Below are 23,971 nucleotides of genomic sequence, written 5' to 3' on the forward strand. Positions count from 1 at the left end.
TGTGAATTTGTAATGCAAAAGAGGAAGGATCAAGGAAGAGTCTGAACAGATGGAAGTGAAGAAGCCAAAAGGAGAGGTTAAGACAGGGCTACTCAAAGGGCAAGAGTCCAAATGACTCACACACCCTCCTGTTAACTTGACATGGGCCACAACTCCCACCCATGGTGCAAGAGGACTGTCCAACAGACTGTAGAAGCCCACTGACCATCAGTCCAGATCCATTTGTTTTCTTATACTGCACTCATTATTGGCACCCCAAAATATGTCTTCTTCATGGCAAACTTAACCAAGAGGAACATGGGGGAGCTGGGTTGATGCACAGAGATGGGAAGACTGCTCTAGACCCAAGAAGTAGCACAAAACATAGAGATGGAGGTGTGTGGGTGGGAAGCAAAGGATCTGACAGAACCACAGCACCAAACTGGCTGTGTTCTCTGACTGAGGTGGTTGCCTTCCATGTTGTGCATTCCACACTTTCACAGATTCCAAGCAAATGGCCACTTGCAGCTCTGTAATAACAAAGATGGGGGGAAAGAAAACGACCTCAAGCTTAATGTTCAAGACCCAAAGAGGCAGTTTTATTCAAGCCAGGAACAGTCTGCCACTTCACTAGACACACAAGAGAGGAGCAGTTGGCAGCTAAAGGAAAATTACTAAAGTCAATTGTCTCCACACTAACCAGAAGTTGTTGATACATTAGTGATAGAACTCTTAAAAAAAAAAAAAAGGAAGAGAGACTGGGAAGTGACTCCTGCTCTGCTTCCTCCAGGGTAAGCAGCAAAAGTTCAAGGTGTGGTGTCAAATTTGCCAGAATGGTTGTCAGGGGGGGTGTATTTTCCCTCCTTTATCAGCTTCTCCCTCTGTGCCTGAATCGCCATCATTCGCTTCACCTGCCAAAGGAACAGAAGAGAGTTGGGATGTCACCTTCTCAGTTAAATCTTGCCCTCTCCAGCAGGTCAGAGGGGATTTGTAAAGGAGCATGTTCCCATTGCTGAAGGTCTCAGATTTAGCACTCCCTTTAATATGCTCTAACTCACTGGAGGGTGACCAGATGCAAGGAAAAACGTGGAAACCCTTTCCCTTTAAAAATTGTGCAAAAGAGGAGACTGCTTTGCCACTCCTTTGTGAGAAGTTGCACCTGCCCAACTCAGATCAGGGTGGGGAGAGAAGGGGGGAAACGGACATACACAAGATTTTTTTTAGAGTGGGTTATAAGCCGATCTTGAGTTCAAATAGACTGACAACTCTGCTACTTTCAGTCTTGCAGTTCTTTAGATCAAAGTCTCAGAATCTTTCAGCATCAAGGCGCAGAGTGAGAGCCAGGAGGTACCTTACTAGCAAAAGGCTTTGATGGGCTCCCACACATGGCTGCCCTCCAGATGGCCTGCTATTCTCTACTTGCCACAAAATGATCTTGGTCTGCCAGACTCCTGAGGTGCCTGCACAGCTGACCAAGATGTTCAAGCTGGACTGTCAGCTATGGAGATGTGGGAAGCCCAGTTAGGGATGGGCAATTTTGTTAACAACAGATGGGGCTGGGGGAGGTGAGGAGAGGAGAGGAGAGAGGCTATGAAGCAGCAATGCCTTGCTCCCGTTGCATGATGAAAACATTCAAAGGGGTGGGCCAGTTACATTGAAAGAAGGCAAGAAGCTGCGGCTTGGAAAATATTTTAACTTTTCTCCCAGCTTACATCCACAAACCCAACAGGAGTTTACACTTTGGAATTCCCCCTGCTTCCCCCACCCTGAGAGCATCTCAAAAGGTGTCCCATATACTGGCAAAATTCATGAGTCAGAATTTACCAGGCCATTTGGACTGACTACACTGCAAGGCAGCATCACACATCAGCCCTGCCCTTGGGGGGGTCAATGAATGGATCCCCGACACTAGCGCACAAAACACAGAGCCTGCTTGCAGTTAGCAGTATATAGAGTAAGGGCTATTCCCTTACCCCAAGTCAACCACTTGCTTTGGACCTCAATTACAAATCAGTTTATTACACCCACACTAACTACAGTTGTGAATTACTCTACCTCTCTAATGTTCTCACTGCAGTGAGAAGGAAGCTGCTTCTCTTTCCTTTGCCCCTCATGTTGGGAAGACATATGGTAGCTCTGCATGGCATCAAGGATGGATGGGAATACAAGAGAATTCTGCCTTTGAAATGAGCTGCCTACTAATAACTTCTGCCCAGGGAAAGCAAACTTACTACATTTCTATTCTCCCCAAAACTGTCCATACCATCTCTTTCAAGCAGTACATGGGAAGAGGCAGTCAACTTCTGCAGATACTCCAGCAGTAAGAAAAGCAAACAGACAAATACTTCCTTGCACACAGATGCAGACTTGCTGAACCTGAGTCCCTGCTTCAGGTCTCCCACTCACCATTTTTTTCTTGCTTAGACATTCAGCAAGATCCTCCATCTCCTGCTGGCACTCCTTCTTTGCCCTTACAGATCCAATGCCATCAGAACACTCCAGCCACTCCTTCTGAAAGGCAAAGCACGAACTGGCCTGCTTGTGGGGCTGCTTGGAACTCCCGATGAGCATCCACCTGTCAACATCAATGCCCAGCTGGTTCTGGAGATCGAGAAGTGGCATGGCTGAGAGGGGGAGAAAAAACACCAATAAAGAAATGATCCTAAATGTGCATAGCTAGGTGTGAAGCTGAAGAGTAGCCAGGTGACTCAGGAAGAAATCCTCCTTAGGGGGAACATTAGACCAGGGGAGAGAGAAGCAGGAAGTTCTGGGAAAAAAGGCTTTAAGGTGAGCATGTTCAAGCAGGAACAAATTAATCTGATGGTTGACTGCTTTCATCTTTGAAGTGGCAGTGGTGGATAAATAAAATATTCCAGTTTAATATGCTCTCTTTTCTCCTTTTTTAAAGAACACCGCCTAACACATCTTCAAGTGGAGGATATGGATAACACACTTGGCAACGTCTAGGAGCTACCAGAGGTGAGGTCAGCTAGCATCACTTACTGTACCACTGCACCAAGTAATGAGGAGCAGGAAGTAGGGCTACAGCCACAGCACCTGCCCACACCTTTCTGGGGGTGAAAGCCCACCCAGGGCTGTGTGCTAGCTCTGCACTACAGCCCCCCCCACTCGAACCAAAACAGGGGTGACACCAGCAGACTCAGGGTAATTACGAGATTTGCAATGATACAATCAATCTTTAATGGGGAAAAACCTTCACAGTCCCTAGGTTACTCAATGGCAAGGAACACTGAATAAGAGGCTGGAGAAATGAAAACTGGGTGGCTGGGAATGGAACTGAGTGGCTAGAGAAGAAGTACAAAGGAAGAGACACATAGACAGAACTACTCCACTGTTTGATTAGGTCATTCCCCAAGTTCACATTGAGAAACTATTTTTAAATGTCCCTAGGGACAGAAGCGAGAGCTGACCATAAAAATCAATGGAGAAATCAAAGATTTTAACACAGCTAGGAATGGGCAAAAGTGTGCCCCACAAACATACATGTGTGTGCATATTTTTTTTATTTCTCAGAGATTTGGAAAGAGTTTGAAGAAGAAAAATTGCTTGTGATGTGAACATTCATTGTAGGTTTTTTATGTCTGGTTAATTCTGACAATAAGGAGAGGTTTCCAAGTCTACATAATTCTCCCCCCGCCCTGCCCCCCATAATAGTGATGGTTTCAAAATAATAATTCCATAACTGGTAGAAATCCGAGATACGTTTAAGGACTTAATGGTTATAGCACCGTACTGCTTCCTCTCTAATGCTGAATAAGCTGCAATTACCATCTGGATAAAATCAATGCAATCATATTTCTAAACTCCCTGTAAACTGATACACTATTTCATTTATTTCCCACACTCTTCTCAAAGGAGCCCAATATGACAAACACTAGGAAATATGATTAAAAATAAAATGAAATCATATTCAAATTTTAAAACACATGTTTCCAAGTCATGTGCCTGAATGGGCCCACTGAAGCATAAAGTTTTCAGGGTGCACCTAAAACAATATAGTGAATGTTGCTGCCTCATGTCAATAGGAGGTGAGTTCCACAGCTAAAGGTAGAGTGTTGCCACTCTAAAGGAACTACAGTGGTACCTCTGGTTACGAACTTAATTCGTTCTGGAGGTCTATTCTTAATCTGAAACTGTTCTTAACCTGAAGCACCACTTTAGCTAATGGGGCCTCCCGCTGCTGCTGCACCGCCGCCACAAGATTTCTGTTCTCATCCTGAAGCAAAGTTCTTAACCCGAGGTACTATTTCTGGGTAAGTGGAGTCTGTAACCTGAAGCGTATATAACCTGAAGCGTATGTAACCTAAGGTACCACTGTACTCATAAACTTGGATCCAACACTGTGTGACATTTGTAGAAGTTAAAGTTTTGCAGATCAAATTCGCACGTAGGTAAGATGATCCCTTAAGTAAATGAGTCTTAAACCGTTATAACTGTAAAATCTGTGAGCTTGCCAAATACACCTGAAACATTTACATATTTAAAGCAAGCTTAAATCCAATGAGAAGATGTTTCAAAACAATTCATTTCCCTCCAAAATCCCCCCCCCCCAGACTTCAAAATATTCCCAGACTACATCCCGCTTCACATCCGCACACCCAGCTTCAAAGTTTCCAGAAGTTTAGCAAATCTGGGAGCAGGGCCAGCCCTACCATTGGGCAAACTCAAAGGAGATGGTTTAGCCTCTGTTGAAACAGGCAGCACATGGTTAGTGCATCTAACCAACCCAGTGGTTACCAAGGTGGATTACCTAGGGAGAGGAGGAAAGTGGGCAGAAAGGGGTGCTGGAGGTGTAAATTACTATCTGACTTTGAAAAGTTGGTTTCACTGAATCAAGTTCATCACTTTTGTCGAATGAATTAAACTAAATATCTTTAATTGAATTTTGAATAAGTATGCAATTAATTGTTACTGTTTTAAATTTTATTGCGCTATCTTCCTTAGTGGGCCATACAAACCGCTGTTTTGAATAATGCTTTTTATGGGGTATGGTGAGGGAACGATCCCAAAAAAGATTTGGGAACCACTGCTCTAAACTATTCTTACGGCATTTTTGTTGCCAGGAGGAGGGAGAGAGGAAGGGGCTTTCTAAGCTACCTCGACCAGCCTGGGCGCTATCATGCACCAGGGACTGAAGGGAGCCTCAAGGAGCAGCAAACTCTTCTGGGGGCGACCCTCCCTCAGACTACCGCCCACCCTTCCGCCAAAGGCATAGGTAACAGACCCCAGAACCTGCTTCAAGTAATGGCTCTGAATTTTTATCTTGCAGGGAACTTTGCTACACAGCTTGTCCCTCCCCGCCGCAGGCAGACGGGGTGAGGGAGCGAAATGGATACCCTTTCCACACAACCCCTCCCACCTGCCCCTTACACCTGAGTAACAACCCCCCCCCCCGGCCTTCCTTACCTACCTGTCCTTGCGAGCGTTCGCGACAGTGCTGCCGTCAGGCGTGCCCCTCGCTTTCACGACAGTCGCGGCTGGACGTAAAGCAGCCACAGCTCCCTCCGGAGCTCGCGGAGGATTCCGCTCAGATTACGTGTACGTGAGACACAGAGAACAGAAAAATGAAGAGTGACTCGCCGTCTCGGGAGTTAACTTCCGGGCTTACATTGGATAAACCATTTTTTAAGAACGAATCTCCTCGCCCTCTGCCGGTGGGAGGGAAGTGAGAGCGGCCTCCAGGGACGGGCTGAGAAAGCCAGAACGTGAACGGGCAGCAGGCGTGTTGGACGGTAAGGTGTAGTTGTGAGCGTTTCGGATTAAGACCTGGGTGACCAGGGTTCAAATCCCCATACAGCTCCCCTGCCTAACCTACCTCGCAGGGTCGTTGTACGGATTAAATGAGGAAGGGAATCTCCTTATAAAGGAAAATAGGTGGGATATAAACGTAATGAATTATTATTATTCAGGTTTCTAGTTTAATTTTGTTCAGTAAGTTGGTTTTTAAAGAATTTAACCACTAGTCCTGCCAACTCGCACCCAGTTGCAACTGTGATCTATGAGGGTGGGCAGGTGTTGCTGAAAACGTGATCTGCATTGTATTCCAATGTTAACGCTGCAGGTTAAAGGTGGGGCTGAGGCCAGTTTGGATATCCAGCCAGCCCAATCCTTATGCCAGAAGAGGAAAAGAGGAGGATCCCTCGGGTTGTAATTGAGGTGGGCAGATGCCCTACTTCTCAGAGGACAGACCTCCGCTCTCACATTGCCACAGCTCTGTTATAAGACCAGCTCCACCAGATCATAGCTGTCAACGTTTCCCTTTTTTTAACAGAAATTCCCTTATTCTGAAAAGGATTCCTTGCAAGAAAAGGGAAAAGTTGACAGCTATGCACCAGATTCTTCCTAGCTCTGGAGTGTTTCCATTTCAGCTACCAAATAACTTTGTAAGAATTGGTACCCAAAGTATGCTCCCCATTTCCCTTCCCATCTCATTTCCCTTTGGCCAGTGAAGTCCCCCTTGCCCTGATGTGTTTTGCAGCTCTTTCCTCCTTGCTGTTCACATCAGCACGGCTCCATTCATATCAGATTTGTTTCTGTTTGTGTACACACCAGTCAGTGCACATTGATTGGGCAGGAATGTCTTTAGCCTGTGCAAAGGTGTTCAGACCTTGACTAGAGATGAATTAGTTATAGCTTAAGGTTTGAGAAACATAACCATCAAACACTAGTCTTTTACAGTGAAGTAAAGGAGACATACGCATTTTGGATAGCCTTCGTGTGAACATGGATTTAAAAACCCAGCACTGGACAGTGAGCCAGTGTGATGTAGGGGTTAGATTGTTGGACTAAGACCTGGGAGATCAGGGTTCAAATCAGTCACTGCTTCTCAGCCTAACCTACCTCACAGAGTTGCTGTGGGGATTAAGTGAAGTGGGGGAGGGGAATCATGTCTGCCCCTTTGAGGAAAAGGTGGGATATAAATGCAATAATAAACCACAGGCAATGGGAATCTGAACACAGCCTTCGCTGATTGTGTGTAAGCCACTCTGGGAGCCTTTTTGGCTGAGGAGCAGGGTACAAATGCCTTCAAAAAAATATCTGAAGGTTGCGTGGTCCAAATTCAGTTTAAAGAAACGTAAGGAGGAAGAGTAGGAGCCTTTCAATGACACCTGAACAGCAGGCTGAGCCGGCACAAAGCAGGCCACCTGGTCTTTCCCACTAAGCTGAGATGTATTTCTACTTAAATAATAGTAATTATTTTAAGATGTGCATCTCTCTTTAAATCAATACATGCAATATATATGCAACTCTGTGGTCACTTTATTTTGGCAAGGCCTAAGCAGCTACTCTAAAGGTGACATCTGGGCACCACCCTCTCCCAGCCCAAATCCAGGGCTTAACTGCATGTAAAAAAACTTGTGGTCTGTGTTTACTTAGAAGTAAGTCCCAATGTCTTCAACTGAGTTAACTGCTAGGAAGCAAGTGCTTAAAATCAAAACCAAATAAAGGTTTATCCTATGTATCACTCTAATTTTTCTATATCTAGAGAGAAAACAGAGATTTCACAAATTAATGGGAAAGAACAGCCAGCATCATAGACAAGAGATGGCAAGACACCCACAAGGCTGCCTCTGCTCTACCATTACTTCCTTTACTGTATTCATATTTTATCATGCCCTTTCCCCTCAGTGCCCTGTTGGCAAGACGCGGAACAGCACAGGGTTTAAGGGAAGCTTTTAAGCACCCCACCCTCACAACTGGTACTTTTCAGATGTTTTTGACCACAACTACCAGCCTGCACAGCCATATGATGCCAGGGCTAATGGGATCATGGCTGTATTGTTTGGGGCTGATGACAGCTGTCGTCCAACACAGGTGAAGGACACAAGGTTGGGGTGGGCTGACTTTAAGACTTTAGCGCCTTAACAGGAAGCAGGCACAAATTTTGGACTCATGCCCCTGTTGTTAAGCCCAGGTGTATTTTAATGCATGTGAATTGATTGCATAAGAAATATATAAACTGAGTAAGAATTGTGTTATTTGCTGTAAGTGGGTCAAAGCTTTGGAACTTTAAAAAATCAGGGCCTTAAGCTAGCTTATATCATCCCTGCTAGGCACTCTGTCATGCTCCCAGTTCCTCCCCCTTTAAAACTCCTGAAAATCTACCCCCCCTCATGCACACTTGCCTAACTGCAAGCTCCATAGAACACAATGGGACTTGACTTCCGAGTAACATGCACAGGATTGCCTTGCAGCAGAAGTAAGTTGCACTGCATTCAGTGGCGCTTACTCATAGCTAGGTATGCATAGGACCACTGTCATGTTTAGGGAAGCTTTTAATGTTTAATAGACTATTGTATTTTAATATTTTGTTGGAAGCTGCCCAGAGTGGCTGGGGAAACCCAGCCAGATGGGCGGGGTATAAATAATAAATCATCATCATTATTATAGCTTAAGAATGATCTTGAAAAATCCGTTTTGTGGGTAGGCAGAACCACACAGGGGAAGTTGGTCTGGTTTGGAGCGCTACCACAGAGTTTATTATTGTAAACCAGAGAAATGCCCATTCTGCAGGCGAACCCTCCTTTGAATCTATGCCCCAGCTGCACCCACTGGTCCTGGGAGCTTGCCACCAGACCTCACAAACAGGGACAAGGATTGCTGGAGGAGACTGAAGAGAGTGAGCTTGTGTCATTTGGAGTAAGGCTGCTTGCTTGCTTTTCTGAGCTGTTTAGAAGTTTGATAGATTGATAGCAGGCCTCAGGGAGTGGCTGAGTGTTCTGCTAGAGGCCTGATTACTTTTCCTGATTGCTTTTATTTCATTGCGAGCCAGAGGGTCTGTGTGGCTGATTGCTCTGTGGGAACACAGGATCTGAGGGGGAGGAGCTCTGTGGGAACACAGGATCTGAGGGGGAGGAGCTACAGCTGAGAGGAAGCCAGGCTGAGGGAGGACTTAGCAACCAGCAGCAGTCAAACTTAGCTCAGTGCAGATCCTGGGAGCTTACAACCTGAGCTCGCAAACAGGGCCGTCTTCCGTCTTCCGTTCCCACACTCTTCCCAGACAGGCATGTGATTTGCACCAATCTCATCTGCAGCATCGGAAGCATGAAATACTAACACCTGAGGCCCACCTAGCCACACCTCAAGCAACAGGACAACATGCAAAGTTACTTGATAAAGCTGAGTTGACTGAGATTGAGCATCAAGATAGATGGGGTGCCCCCAGGGTGGAGGAAGATTGCCCATTGCAAGAGTCTAACCCCTGGAGGAATGTGATGCACAGAAATAGGGCAGTCTCAAATGACACTTTGTCATTAGAGTTGCAGAATCGCTACCATGCTCTCACCTTAGACACTGATTCTGGGCCAGAGGAACTAGGGCAGCCTCAGAAGACACGAAGGTGGCTGTGAAAGGTGCAGAGCACAGAACGATTATTCCCCCCCCCCACCCGAGAAAAAGACAGGAAGAGATGGATTTGGAGGAGTCTCTTTCCATTCTTGATCTAACCCCATCAGATCCAAGTACTGACTGTGGATGAGTGTGCTGATAACGTATTTGCTACGTTGACAAGCTGGGAGGAAGGAGTAGGAACAATAAGTTCCCGGCCTTTGTAACTTATCCCAACAATATCAAAATAAGCTCCAATAAACAAGAGGGGAAGACTCGAGAACAACAGAATCAGACCTCAGAACACTCCAAGCAGCCTTTGGAAGGCACAGCCCATAGAATGATTCCTGCTACTCCCCAGAGGAGGAGGAGGAGGAGACAAGTGGTGGTGATAGGTGACTCCCTACAGAGGGGGAAAGAGACAGTCGTGTGGAGGAAACAGGATGTCATGGGGGGTGTTCTGTGTGCAAAGATTCACAATGTGACAGAGAAGCTGCCAAGTCTTATAAAGCCCACTGACACTACCCCTTTTTTCTGATTCATGTGGGTACAAATAATACTGCCACACATAGCCTGCAACACATAGCAAAGGACTACGAGACACTGGGCAGGGAGCTGAAGAGACTTGGGGCACAGGTAGCCTTTTCATCACTCCTTCCTGTTGAAGGTCGTGGCCCAAGAAGAGAGGAAAATGCTTGAGGTCAACCACTGGCTGCGCAGGCGGTGTCGTCAGGAAGGATTTGGCTTCTTGGATCATGGCCTCCGCTTCCTTCAGGTAGGACTTCTGGCGAGTGATGGGCTGCACCTCACAGCAGTTGGCAAGAATGTGCTTGCCAAGAGTCTTGAGAATCTGATCAGGAGAGCTTTAAACTAGATCTTGCAGATGACACCAAACTGGGAGGGGTAGCTAATGCCACAGAAGACAGAATCAGAATTCAAAATGACCTTAACAAAATTGGAGAACATGGCACAAGCTAACAAAATGAATTTCAATAGGGACAAATATACGGTTCTGCACTTAGGCAGGAAGAACCAGATGCACAAATATAGGATGGGGGGGGGGGGCGCCTGGCTTACTAGCAGTACATTGAAAAGGATCGAAGGGTCTTGGTGGACCACAAGCTAAGCATGAGTCAACATGATAGCCATCTTCAAATATCTTAAGGGCTATCAAATGAAGGATGGAGCATGGTTGTTTTCTGCTCTGGAGGGTAGGACTCGAATCAATGGCTTCAGGTTACAAGAAAGGAGATACCAACTAAACATTTGGAAAAACTTTCTGACAGTAAGAGCTGTTAAGCAGTGGAACAGACTCCCATGAGAGGTGGTGGACTCTCCTTCCTTGGAAGGTTTTTAAACAGAGGTTGGATGGCCATCTGTCATGGATGCTTCAGCTGAGATTCCGACATTGCATGGGGTTGGACTAGATGACCCTGGGGTCCCTTCCAACTCTATGATTCTATGATCATTTGCCGACTCACTTCTGCACACTCATGCATAGAACACAAGAGACGCCCAGATCAGGAGGAACAGGATTTATGTTGCATACTTAAAAACCACACAGCATTGGGGGGTGGGGATAAAAACAGCTCCTACTCAAGGGCAGAAAATGTGGGAGGCAGGCAGGCCAGAGAGAGAGAGAGAGAGAGAGAGAGAGAGGGAGAAGGTGTGGCAGGACTCTGTTGGGAGGAGGGTCTGGCCCCCGTGGTGAATGTTTGGCACAGCTTACATGATGCTTGCTGGAGTGAAGACGGGGGCAACGCACAGGGTGTCCGTGATCTCCCAGCCACAGGACAGGGGGGTGCATGTACTCTCCCGGTCCTCTTCCTCCGGGTGCAGCAGTTTCCCCTGAAGGAGCTGGACGGCTTCCCTGTGGGCCGCAGCAAGCCCAAGACAAAAGAGAAAGGACTCAGTTGCTCTCTTGGCTCAGTTTTCCAAACTGGTGCCCCGCTCCTGCCAACAGACAATTCCCAGTTTGCTCTCATTCAACCCTGTGCTCTTAAAGAAATCCAGTGTGATTTGCCACCTGCCCACAAGCACAGGTGCAAATGGCACTCCTTTGCCTTTATAAAAGTTTAATAACAGAGCTTCTGTGGCATTTTAAGAATTGTAAAAGTGTTTCAGATCCAAGCCCTCCCATCCTGGGGAACTAGCAGCCATCCAGTTGCCACTGGACTACAGTGCCCATCAGCAGGGGCGTACGAAGTGGGGGGGGGGTGGAGAGCCGCCCCGGGTGCCACTCTGGAGGTGTGTGTGTGACAAGATGGTCCCTGCCTGCCCCCAGCTGTAGAGCAGCCGAGGGCACGCACAGTCAGTATGGGCGCCGCGTGAGCAGGTTGCCACGCGTGTGCCACCAGGTGGGGCGTCCCGCCCCGGGTGCCAGAGAGGGTTCCTTCGCCACTGTCCATCAGCCCTGGCCATTAGGGCCAATGGCTGCAGCCCAGGGACATTTGGAGGGCCACAGCTTTCTCCACTTTTAGATTTGATACAATCTCCTGCTTCCCCCTCGCAAGGGGTTCTGGGAAATTATCTCACCAGGCCATTCTCGACATGGTGTAGTAGATCTGTGCTTGCTGGGCCCCACTGAGAGCTGAGGGAGCTGGCATGGTGTGAGCCCCCATGTTCTCAAAGATCAGCCAGTCCCCGGGGTGCAGTTCCGGGAGCTCCATGCCATCCGCAATGCAGTCCAGCCCATCCCCAGTCGGTCCCCAGAAACTGCTGCTGTGCAGGGGAAGATCTGGAGAGGGTTTCTGCATCGAGAGAAGTGGAGGAAACAGCTATGACTGGCTAGCCAGACCTTGCATGAATTTCTATGAGGACAAGAAACATGTATTTTAAAAAAGAAAGCGGAAATTCTCCAGCTTACTGAATCTCTGTCCCCAAAACTAACCAGAATTCTGAGTCAGGAGGAAGGGAGTAAAATCTGAAATTAACATAGGCACTTCCCACAATGTTTAAAAAACATCATCACTGGAAATCAACAAGTAGTTTATGGACACAATCCAAAAAAAGGTATTTGCAACCAAGTTACACTGAAACCAATTGGACTTAAGTTACTGCCACGAAAAAGGCCTATTCATTTGCTTTCTTCCCAAATTTGTCACAATTCACTTTTATGAGACCGTGCCCCATCTGTGCAAAGGGAAGCTTGCCCACCCACAAACATCAGCTATTTACTATTGAATCCCACCCTAAAGCAGCAACCATTGAGAAGTGCCCCAAGATGGTGGCACTGCTGAGGGAGGGGCTTATGCAACTCTGGCACCCGAGGGTGCTGCTTCGCTGGGCTTTCCAGTTTGACCACCCCTGCTGCAAACCTGCAAATGGTTTTTGGTGCCAGGTGAGACCCACATTCTCCTTCTGTGGCTCTGCTTAAGGAAGCCAGTTACAAAACCCTCTGTACCTTGTGCAGGATGGGGATTGGGCAGACGTTGTTGAAGATGACTGAGCTGAAGGAGCCATAAACGCCATCGTTGAGATGGTAGACAAAGCTCTTCCTGCCACCGGGGTCTTCATCTGGGACAGCCAGAGGAAATGCAGCAGAGGCCAAGTCAGGGGTGCCTTATTTGTTTGTTTGTTAAATTTCTATCCCGCATTTCCACCAAGCAGTGCTCAAGGCGGCTAACAGCAATAATACAAATACAATGAAATAGCAAGAAAATACAAAGTAAAAAAATAATAAACATAATCACAAAGCAAGTGAAACATCCATTGAGTCAATTGAAAGAAAGAACAGTTAAAAAAAACCTAATTGCAACGTATTTATATGTCAGCATATGCATCAAAGGCTCAGCCAAATAGTGCCTTTATCTGATGGTGGGAGGTAACCAGTGACTGGGCTGGTGAGTCTCCCTTGGCAAGAAGCCCCAGAGCCTCTGGGAGCAGCCACTGAGAAGGCCCTGTTCCTGTCAGATGTGCTTTAGATGTTGGTGCAGGGGTAGCCCAGGACATTTTGCTGCTTGAGGCAAAACAGAAAATCCCCACCTGCACTGCCTGAAGCAACTGGAGGCAGCCTGGAGAAGCTCTGCTTGCTGAATGTGGCAGGGAGGAAAAAAGGAGTCTGTAAAGGAGATGGCGGCAGCTGAGGAGGCGGCAGGGGCAACAAGCACAGGAGGGTGTGAGCAGTGAGCTCCTCGAAAGCCCAGATCCGCTGTCCACTGAGCCTCATAGACAGGACAGTCCTGTGTTGCTGAGACAGGAAGAAGGGCCTCCTCAAGGATCTTGGGATATAGAAAACTGTACAGCTGAAAGACACCACCCACGTTCACTGAGGAGTGTGGCCTAGAAAGGAGGCCTGTGCTAGGGAGAGTCTCAAGGGCCAGACAGAGAGGTCTGGAGGGCCACACTTGGCCCCTGGGTTTGGCATTCCCTGTCTCAGGTAATGGGGTGGTGGTGGCAAAGGCCTTTTTCTTTTCCCTATAGGGTGTCTGGCAATAATCTCTCACACTTATTGCAGAATCCGGATGGAAGCTGACCAAACCTACCATCAGAGCCCGGCTGGTCCAGGGGAACCTCCTTCTTGGCAACAATGTTGACCGCTAAGGTAAAGGCTGAATCCACATAGTAGCGCCCCAGTTCAGCAATGACCTCCACCCCACAGCCTTCTGGGAAATATAGGTCCAAGGCGGAGCTGACCACAGCTGCTGTCTGAAGGGGGGGAGAGAAGAGTCCACATCCAGCTGTTATAAGCATGTGGGACTCAAGTCATAGAATTGTAGAATTGGAAGGGACCCCACGGGTGATCTATTCTAGTCCAGCCCCCTGCAATGCAGGAATCACTGCAATGCATTCTGAGTGCTGATGGCAATGGGGGAGCAGGAATCAGTCTTAGGCAGAACTTTACAGGCTCCCTGGGAATATATGCAATGGGGTGTCTCTGTGTATGGTGTCAAACAAGATGTGATGCCATTCACACACTTTGCTTTGGCCTCCCTTAAAATTGGTAAAAAACATGACCTCTTTTTAAATGTTCACGCCGTCTGTAATGATGTGTTTCACTGGGGAAAATGGCAGCCCAAATATGACAGTGTTCAAGGTCTTGTGTCCATTCAGAAACTAGGTCTCCTTAGCTGTAGATGTTTGTTGCTTTCACTAGCAAAATACATCTCATTATTATGGGTGAAATGGTGGTGCAGGGGAGCCTCCAATGTGCCTCTTGGATTTCCAAGCAGAGACATGCTCATATTTCCTTTCTAGCAGGCCTTGAAGCTCAGGGCAAAGCCTGGCATAGTCAGAGCCAATGACAGGCAAAACCATCCCCCCTGGACTGCTTATTACTAAGAAGGCAACTAGGTGGCAGCTAGCCGGGGGCAGACTGTGATGGTTGGGGGGAGTGCCCCACTTGCCTTCATAGACACCCGCCCTCCATTGCCACTTCCCTCTGGCTTTTTCAGCATCTTGCATTTATCCTCACACTAGGTAGTCTAGGCTGAGACAATCGTGACTTGCCCAAGGCCACCCAACAAGCTTCTCGGCTCAACAGGAATTTGAACCCAGGTCTTGCGCACCCAGAGCCAGCACTCCCCCAAACTGGCCTGTTTGCCATCTGCTGAAGAGAGAACCAAGACTCGTACCTCTTCGAAGCGCCCTCTGGACTCTTCAGCACCAGGAAAGCCCCCTCCAATGTCCAGGAGGTGCATCTTGTAGCCTAGTTCTGCACCCATTTCAAAGACCAGGCGAGCGTCTGCTATGGACTGAGTGAAGAGCTGGGGGTCGGCACAGCTGCTTCCAATGTGGAAGCTGGAAAGGAAGGGAAGTGGGCTGGTGAGTAGCTTTTCAAAACTGTTAAACCATTTCGTGTGTGTGTGTACATATATACAGACACACACACACACACACACACACACACGCATGTACAAAATCCAGTCAAGATACGCACATCCCCCAAGATCTGTTGGAGATGCATGTGCAAAATGTCCACAATTTACAAACAACTGATGCACAGGAAAAAACAAATTAACTCTTAAAAGTAACAGAACACAGGTCACATACTTCATTTCCAGACCAACATCTAGATGGATGCAAAAAACAATGCTGCCTGTTTGGGTAGAGTGCTTTGCTTCTGCAATACTTAGTGGAGCAAGCCCAGATTTCATTAAACTTATCCCATCTCGGTGTTTATTCTCTTGTTCTGATAAGAGCACGGTTTGCCAAATCACTTTGGGGTGCCTCAAGGGAAGTGACTAACTAAAACAATGCATTCATTTTGCCCATAAGAGCATGTATTGGTCTAATTTGTCCAGCCAATACTTATTTTTTTCTTTTTTCTCCTATGTGCATAATGAACTCTGGCAGCCCTGATCATGCCTGCCACTCGCTCTTTACATGTCCAAATAACTTAAATAAAAAAAGAGGGTCTCAAGAGGCTGTTTATTATTTTAATTTTTTTGCTTTTGGACATTGCCACAAAATATGATGAAAATCTCTCACTGACTAATTTATTGTAACTGCACCTCAAGCTACTGCCCTGATGTGGGTGGGGGCTCTTACTTCTTCCCACCCACCCAGCTGCTCATGGAAGCCCCCCACAATGCAGGTGGCTCTGCCCCAAGTGGTTTGCTCTCTGCCCTGCGTCCTAAGCAAACAGGGTGTGTCCAAGACTCAGCTGTTGACATAGGCCGAAAACTCTGGGTGGGGAAGATGCAGGGGCGATGCCAATGGCAGCTACAGAGCAAGACCCAGAGGTCCAGGTAGGGGGCCAGCTGAAGAGGCCTGAGGCCAGCTGCCTACGAGTGAGCCTTGACAGAGTGCCCTTTTCTTCCCCTCTCCTCAGTGAGCACAAGGAAACCTGCAGCCTACCTGATGCCAACCACCTCGACATTCATCTCCTTTGCAGTCTCAAGCAGGTGACGGCAGACTTTAAGTGTGGCGCCGTATTTCATGCTCATGCAGGTGGAGGACCTGGAGTCGTCGGTAGCCAAGCACAGAATCATTCTGTGGAACAAGGTGGGGAGAGCAAACTCAGACAACGACTGTGACAATTGTGGTATATTGCTTATTCTGAGCCAACAGCATGCCAGGCACAGTACAGACTCGTCTTTTGCATCTTTGGCAAAGTCACTTTCCAGGAGATGCTTGTGATAACCCAGCACCTGCCTCCCCTCCAATTCTGCACCAAGGGCAAATTATTTTTAAAATATCCCATTTTTTTATATCTCCTCTTTTGCTGATTGTTTCTCTCTCTTCTCCGCCTTTTTTCAAAATCCAGATATTCAGTGTATTTGAATTTTGGGACAAAGACTTGCAGAGTCACACAGCAAATCTGAGTTCAGACTGCAAGTTTCTATCCTCAGTCCCACATTAAAAAATATATATTACCTGTACTTCACCCTCAGGTCCCAGGGCAGGTTACAACATTGAAACTCAACTTTACAACACATTTTTTAAAAAAAACATTTTATAACATCTTACAATTAGAGAAATAAGATGGGTCCTAAAAATCTGCACCTAAAAAGTCAGGGCAAAGAAAATTGTCCTCTGCATTCACCGAAAACTGTATAACGAAGGTGCCAGAAACATCTCTAAGGGGAAGGTCCACAACTGATTTGCTTGTGTGGTGTTTATACATCTTCCCATTATTCATTTATTCATCCCACATTTTTCAATGCATTTCCCTGTCACTTTCCTAACCGCAAAAGTTTAATTTTCTTTTTAAGCGGATTTGTTGCTGTGGAGTGATAGAGTCCATTAATCGACTTTGTGCGAACCCAAGTTTCCAGGATGTGCTTGAATCCCTCTCGCAAAATAAAAACAGTCTGCAGGCAACCCCAGAATCTGGCTGAAACCTGAATCTTACTCCACAGGGAGTTTGCTCCAGTCTGACCTGCAACTTCACACACATGGCCCTTTTTCTCTAACTGCAAAGTGAAACCTTTGGGGGTTCCAGCAAAGGCCTCATATCCTTTGCAATCAACGCCTTTAAGATTCACTACTTCTGTTTGTTGCGCTAGACTCTTCTGCCCATTGCAACTGTTCCCTCCTGCATATACTGTATATATATATTTATGCCCACAGGTGCTGTCTGCCTTACCTGGCAGACGGGTGGCTCCGTGCTACCTTGCTGAGCTCCACTTCATTGTCAAAAGTCATCAGCTGCACCCCTTGGCTAGCTGCATATCTGATCAGGGAGATCTGCTTGCAAGGGCTGGTGCAGATGATTCTGTCTGGCGGGACTCCAATACTCTTCACCAGGGCCATTTCTGCCTGAAAGTTCAAAACAAAGGATGTTGGAAGGAAGGACTCTTTTGACTGCGCATTGTAAGTAGTGTGGGCGGCTGGGAACTGTAGAGGAATACATACTGACTCCCTCTTTCCTGCAGCACCAGGAGGGCTGTTGGAAAGAGGGAACTGCAGGCATTTTAAGTCAAGGATTTGAATCTTTCTGATCCAGGCTCTGTTGCCTGCCAGCTGTTTCCTTTGCAACCTTCTCCCAGCCATTCCTCTAGCCTGTCTAGCCCTGTTGCACCCAGCTGGGCACAGCAACCTTAGCAACAATATCCTTATCTCTGGCTTTCTGTCCGGACTGCATCCTGCCCAGTTAGCTGCTGGGACTCAACTCTTGCAGCAGAAAGGGTGAAGAAAGAGGTAGAATATTCAAAAAAGAAGATGCAATAGGCTCTTCACCTGCATCAGACTCCCCCAACTTGCTGCCCCTTCAGATGTTATGAACTACAACTCCCATCAGCCCAGCCAAGTGAAGCATGCTGAATGAAGCTTGATGGGAGTTGTAGTCCAGCAGCCACATCTGGAGGGCACTAAGCTGGGGAAGGCACTGTGAGCCAGGCTTCCTCCCAGCCATTTGCAGGAGAGTAACATTTTCTCAAGATGGATGATGGTGCTGCCCTTAGTCTCTCCATTCCCTAGTCTTGTGAGAATAAATTGGAGGGGAGAGAACTATGTATACACCACCTTGAGCTTCTTGGAGGAAAGGTGCGATATAAATGTAGTAGTAATAGTAAGGAAGGCATATGCTGCAATGCACGCCAAACAAAAATGCATGCATCCAACTGCTTCTCCAAGGGAGCCCAGTTTCCCTGTTCCCACCACGTTCCTACCTTGCTGGCACAGCCAAATCCGGCTCCCAGCCCTGCCAGCATCTGAACCACTCCTTTGCTGCGGTTGCACTTCAGAGCATAGAAAGGCTTGATGCGGGGCAAGGCCTTGAGGAGGTGCAAATGTTTCTTCACCACATCCTCGAGATCTGCCACAAAAAAGGCTTCTTGTCTTCCCTGGAAAAGAGGAAAGACAGTCAAGAGAGCCTGTCCCTGGGGAAACACACCCAATTGTTTTTAACATGCTGTTCGCCTTTTGGACAGCTTTCACTTAAAGTGGTTGCCTTTTTCTTGGGCTCTGTGCACCCACTTGGTTCAGGGGACCCACACTTGGCCACAGAGCCTTCTGGGGCCATCACCATTTCTCAGTCTTGCCTCCCTTCACAGGGTTCTTCTGAGGATAAAACTGGAAGCTCTCACATCACCCAGCGTACGTTTCTGGGAGGAAGGGTGGGCTACAAATGGGATATAAATTCAAATCTCTGCACTCCAACTATTCCATATGAAAAGCTGAATCTTGAGACCTGTAGATAAGTTACACCTGCACAAAGCTGGCTACTCTTATTTTGTGTGATTTATTCTGCTTCTGCAAGCGAAAGGGGGAGACGCAAAGTGTTAGGAAGGGCCCTGAAGCAGGCTCCTTGCCCTGATCCCAGGGAATCCTGCTCAGTTACTATTCCTATGGCTCCCAAGGTTTCGCCAGGAACAGCACATGGACTTTCAAGCATATATTTCAAACCAAAAGGTCAAGAAACTTGCTCCCAACCCTTGTAAAACCTGGAGTCCTGCACTTGTGCTCTGTCTTTCCTATCACATCATTTCATTACAATTTTCCTTCTCCTTTTTAATCATCATGAAATAGCGCTGATATTTAAGAAGCATGTTAGGGCAATTTTTAAAAACTTTTTTTAAAATAAGAGGGGGGAAATGGCAGGCTCAGGTAAACTGTTCCCTCCCCTATACACATGATAGCATCATACTTTCTAGTATGGACAGAGCATAGTGGGATGCAGAGACACCAAAAGGGCTTCAATCCACCCACCCAGTAAGTCAACTGCCCCTGCCTCTTACCGCCTGGGAAACCTCCAGGAGGAGATTCTCTAGCAAGTCCCTGGTGGTGAAGCCCTCCTCCACCATCATGATGTCCGATTCATCCAAGTACCTGGTCATCGTTACTGTCGAAGGAGGATATTGCTTCTAAAGCCTCCGTCAGTAGGGGGTATAGTTTTTAAGTATGCAACACACTGCGAAGGAAAAGGAAGGAGAAGAACAGTTAAGGCAGGCTCCTCCTCCTCCTCTCCCATTCAGGCCAAGGAAAGGTGCTCAGCAGCCATGCCTTCCATTGCCTCCATGGGCACGACCCAAGTTATTCCTAATGACCAGTCATGAGGACTAGAAACATGGAAGTCTAGAAAGAGATTTTCCCTAGCTGAAGGCACAGCCTTTCAGGAGTTCACCAAGCCTCTGTTGACCTCTCTTGCATCTGTTCCATTCTCTTCTCATGTTGGGACAAGTGGATCTTGCAGAGTTTGTCCTTTATCTTCTTTGGGGCACTGCACAGAGTTCAGGGGCAAGAGATTAGAGCATCGCAGATACACATGTGCCATAGCAGGCATCATCTTTGAAGAGACATTCCTTCCATGCAAGGGGGAAATGTTTCTCTTAATACACTGTTAGCTGGTTGCAGGGGTTTTTGTTTTTGCGCAGACACTTTTATTAAATATAATTTATGTTTTTCAAATATGTGGCCTGATTGTGAGCCCCCTTTTTAGCTGTTTAAAGAGTTTTTAAAAATGATTAACCTAACCAAAGCATCAGCTAAGGCCACAATCCTGTTCCCATTTACCTGGGAATAAACAACTAAACTTGAATTTATAATTTCTAAACCAACTTTAGGCTGAATCACAGACTTTTCATGTCACACAGCAATGAGGAACATTTCAAAAACACTTCTTCATATTTTAAAAAAGCGAATTCCACTAGATAACAGAAATACCTTGCATGATCCTGAGTAGCACTTTGGACCCAAGCCATTTTTACCCTGCTCTGCAGCCAAAAAAGGTTCTGAGAGCAGCTTACAGTAATAAGACACTCCCTGCCCTCTAATCTAAAAGATGTGACACAAAAGGAAAAGTGATTGGGAGGGAAGAGGAAAACAGAAAACTCAGACACTTAGCATTTCTTGAACTGACTAGAATGGAAATCATTGATGGAGAGACTAAAGTTACTGTTGCCTCAGCTGAGCCAATGGAACAGCCCTGCAATCGATAAATCAGAACCACTGATTTGAGCTTTTTGGAATTAAGGGATATAGCTGGCATCTGGGATGCATAGGAAAAGCTTCTATGTGTGGCTGTTAACAAAAGGTGTTGTAGCTTTTTTGCCCCTTTTGGACAGAGATGACTTGGCCACTGTACTCTTATGCTCTGGTAACTTCCAGACTAGATTATTGCAATGCACTCTAGATTATTGCAAAGCCCCTTGAAGACAATTTGGAAACTTCAATTGGTCCAAAATGTATCAGCCAGATTACTGGCTGGGGTTCCACTTAAATCTTATATAATCCTGTTTTAAAGCAGCTGCACTGGTTGCCAGGACATTTCTGAACACAATTCAAGCTTCTCATGTTGGTGTTTAAAGCCCCAAATAACACAGGCCCCTAAATATCTGAACGACCATCTGCTTCCCTTCAGAACCTCTTGGGTGCTGAGGTCAGTGGAGGGGACCCTCCTGGTTGTTCCTCTACCCTCAAAGGCTTAGGGGGTAACGGCCTTCTCAGTGGCAGCCTCTAAAGTGTGCATCACCTTCTCCACAGAAGTGCATCTGCCACTTTCATTATACAGCTTTTGGAGAATGCTGAAGACACACCTCTTTACCCTGGCTTTCGACATTTGAAGTGTATGATTTTACGAACTGCCTTATTTTTATGGTTGGAAGTTGTTTTAAATTGTTATTCATACAGTATTGTGTTTTAACACTGTGACCTGCTCTGAGGACCTTACAGTGGATAGGTGATTAATAATAACAAATAATATAATAACAACAGCAGTAATATTTGTGAATTTGCCCAGTTCTCTCTCAAAGTCATCCAAGTTGGTGGCCATGCAAATGCCATGGTTTTAAATATGAGCTGCATAAAGGAGGACTTTATTTTTATTTGTCCTGAACCTGCCAACAACAGCATATATACGTCAAGGTCTTTCTCTCTGTGTCTCCTCCCCCTGCCACAAAACACAAAAACAAAATGGGAATTGTGTCTTTAACCCACATTAATAATAGTGAAGTGCAGACCTGGGGTTTGGGGAGGGGGAAAGGTGCCCATTTCAGGTGAAGATGTGCCTGCAATGTTTGTCCCTCTCCCTTTCTCCCTCCTCTCCCTGGGAAGCGCCCTTCCCCATCCCATCCCACCCCACCCTCCACTCCACCCCACCTCCATCCTTTCCTCCCAAGGCCTCACCAAGTCCCGAAGCCTTCCTCCTTCCTGGGTGGCTAGGTGTAATGCCAGGGGGGTTCTCCGGTGAACTCTGAGCTTTTGCAACACCCCGAGGCGCAGTTGCTGCTGGGGATCCGAGATCTCTGTAAGGGGCGGGGGTGGGAATATGGAGGATGTGGGGCAGGAAATCCACCTGGTTACCAGAACAGCTCAGTCAACCATGCAAGAAACTCGTTCCCTTCCCTGCCCCCTCCCTCTGATACACTACCATCCCTCTTCTCTCCCTTGAGCCTCCATCCCCTCCCCACCCACCCTGGTACCCAGAATACCCCTCCACCCACCTTAAAAAGCATTTAAACGGATTTTGCCCATGGGTCTCCCAAGAGTAAATATAGGCTTCGGCAGTGGCTGCTCCTCCTCCTCCCCCCACTCCAAAGCCTACACCATGCAAAGCAGCACCAGCTAATCTTAGACACAGGAGGAATGCTGGTCCTTTATATAGGCAGCTGCCCCCTCCATCTCTGCTCACAAGGGTAGCCTTGGCAACCAAGCACAGCAATCCGATTGGCTGAAGGAGAGAAAACAAAGCACAGACACTCCATCCTCCTTTTTCTCTTTCTCTCTCCTTCCAGCTTCAGCTGCACACAAGTGCAGCTACAGGCAAGGCATGGAGGACAATCCCAGAGTTTGGGGAAAGGGGGAAGCTGTCACTTTCACAGGCTAATGTGGGTATGGTGGGGATGTGTGTTATTGCTGCTGGTAGTGGAATGGCTTTCCCAACCAGCAGAACTGAAATAGATCAGAGCTGGTGTCCAAAACATTTGTGTGTCCCTCCAAATGGCTGCACAATGCCACCCAGTAATTTCAGCCCTGCAACGTGACAGGGGAGCCTGAGGTTCTGGTGCCGCCACTGGGGCAGCCGCTTGGCTTGGGTCAAGCTCGACTTGTGTCTGACCTGCATGAGTTGCTTAGGCTTGTGAAAGAGGCAGCAAGTTCCTTTCTCTTGCTCCCCAAACTCAAGGGATGTGGCTTTTGGGTCCCCAGCACCTCTCCTCTTGCAAAGAAGGCATTTGCTTTCAAGTGGGCTTCCTGACCAGGCTGAATAAAGCTCTGCCACAGGTCACAAATCCAGGGTGCGATGTTTGGGTGACTTATTTTATAAAATTTATGTACCACCTGATTGTAAAACAAAAACCTCAAAGCAGTTTAAAACCACGCTGAGGAGATTGATATGCCACACCCACACCCCAAAACCTACCGGCTCCAGCTTTTAGTGATGGGCAGAATCACATGCATTTCCTAACACAGTAGTTGAAGGGCAATATTATTCTTCCCTTTTGCCTTTCTCCAAGAGGGCATGTGGCCATCTGCTGGATCATGGCCAGCCTCCCCTGACTGGCCCTCCCTTGTGTCAGTTGGGCCAACTAACACTTTACACCCAGTGTATTTTAGTATGGTTTTCAACAGCAACTGCTGCAATGCTGCTGTCTCTCTGCCCACCCTATCTGAATCAGGACTGCAGTGCACAGCACTGGATGGCTGTAGTTCACTGCTTCCCTGCCGCGGTCTAGAAAATCCTTCTGTGGCTGCGAAATTACCTCTGGAGGGAATCCCTCATTATTCTGTAGTTTTGAGGCTGCAACCAGAGTGAAGCTTTTCCTGGCCTGGATTTGTGTGCTGTGCTGCTGACAGCCTGGCTTAATTACTGTAATCCTCCTGGTGTAACAGCTGGAGGTTGGGGGGAGAAGAGAAAGTCATGGTGTTTTCTAAGAGTTAATGTTTTTCTCTTTTTAAAAAACCTGTTGCCAATACTTATACTCACAGAAATTGAGGGTGCTTTTTTCCTCACACGTGCATAAGGAAATTCATCTTCTGCGAGGGTCACTCAAGTGAGCATCATCTAAAAGCAAAGTATATATTTTTTCTTCTTCAGACCTACTGCTTTGCTTCAATACAAACAGATGCAGTTGATGAAGCATTAATGAAAATGCTTGCAATTGATCGTTTGGTGCAAGGGGTCAATGCATCTGACTGTTAACTAGAAAGTTGGTGGTTCAAGTCCCCCCAGGGATAGTTGTGGGCAGGTTTCTGCATTGCCGGAATGACCCTAGGGATGCATTCCAACTCTATAATTCTAAGACATTTTAAAGACTTGTGACAG

At 47.0% G+C, this 23,971-nt stretch overlaps 2 protein-coding genes and 1 long non-coding RNA gene across 9 annotated transcripts; 1 reads left to right on the top strand and 2 right to left on the bottom strand.

The window, feature by feature from the left end:
* Nucleotides 1-550: 550 nt before the first annotated feature.
* Nucleotides 551-5,547, bottom strand: NDUFS5 (NADH:ubiquinone oxidoreductase subunit S5). Of its 2 annotated transcripts, none has more exons than XM_082229569.1 (3): nt 5,411-5,547; nt 2,386-2,603; nt 551-890 (listed from the first exon to the last, which is right to left on the bottom strand). In XM_082229569.1, exons 2-3 carry the CDS (start codon nt 2,599-2,601, stop codon nt 786-788), a joined length of 321 nt encoding a protein of 106 aa, XP_082085695.1. In that variant the 5' UTR covers nt 2,602-2,603; nt 5,411-5,547; the 3' UTR covers nt 551-785. The 2 variants fall into 2 exon arrangements, with proteins under 2 accessions (XP_082085695.1, XP_082085696.1); XM_082229570.1 differs by having other exon boundaries at nt 5,407-5,544.
* Nucleotides 5,548-5,599: 52 nt separating this feature from the next.
* Nucleotides 5,600-14,892, top strand: LOC309535999. 5 transcript variants are annotated; one of them, XR_014221462.1, is made up of 6 exons: nt 5,600-5,732; nt 6,062-6,156; nt 8,515-8,640; nt 9,995-10,102; nt 13,784-13,870; nt 14,746-14,892. It is a non-coding gene; the product is annotated as an uncharacterized lncRNA (long non-coding RNA). The 5 variants fall into 5 exon arrangements; XR_014221463.1 differs by lacking the exon at nt 8,515-8,640 and having other exon boundaries at nt 13,750-13,870; XR_014221464.1 differs by lacking the exon at nt 8,515-8,640.
* On the bottom strand, nt 10,848-22,306 carry AZIN2 (antizyme inhibitor 2). Of its 2 annotated transcripts, XM_082229528.1 has the most exons (12): nt 22,152-22,306; nt 21,835-21,953; nt 19,850-19,930; nt 19,449-19,621; nt 18,381-18,554; nt 17,357-17,529; nt 16,126-16,260; nt 14,901-15,066; nt 13,812-13,974; nt 12,731-12,843; nt 11,863-12,077; nt 10,848-11,197 (listed from the first exon to the last, which is right to left on the bottom strand). In XM_082229528.1, exons 4-12 carry the CDS (start codon nt 19,545-19,547, stop codon nt 11,053-11,055), a joined length of 1,383 nt encoding a protein of 460 aa, XP_082085654.1. In that variant the 5' UTR covers nt 19,548-19,621; nt 19,850-19,930; nt 21,835-21,953; nt 22,152-22,306; the 3' UTR covers nt 10,848-11,052. The 2 variants fall into 2 exon arrangements, with proteins under 2 accessions (XP_082085654.1, XP_082085653.1); XM_082229527.1 differs by lacking the exon at nt 19,850-19,930.
* Nucleotides 22,307-23,971: the final 1,665 nt, after the last annotated feature.

This window comes from Podarcis vaucheri (assembly GCF_965113315.1).
Source record: "Podarcis vaucheri genome assembly, chromosome: 7".
NCBI lineage: Eukaryota > Metazoa > Chordata > Lepidosauria > Squamata > Lacertidae > Podarcis > Podarcis vaucheri.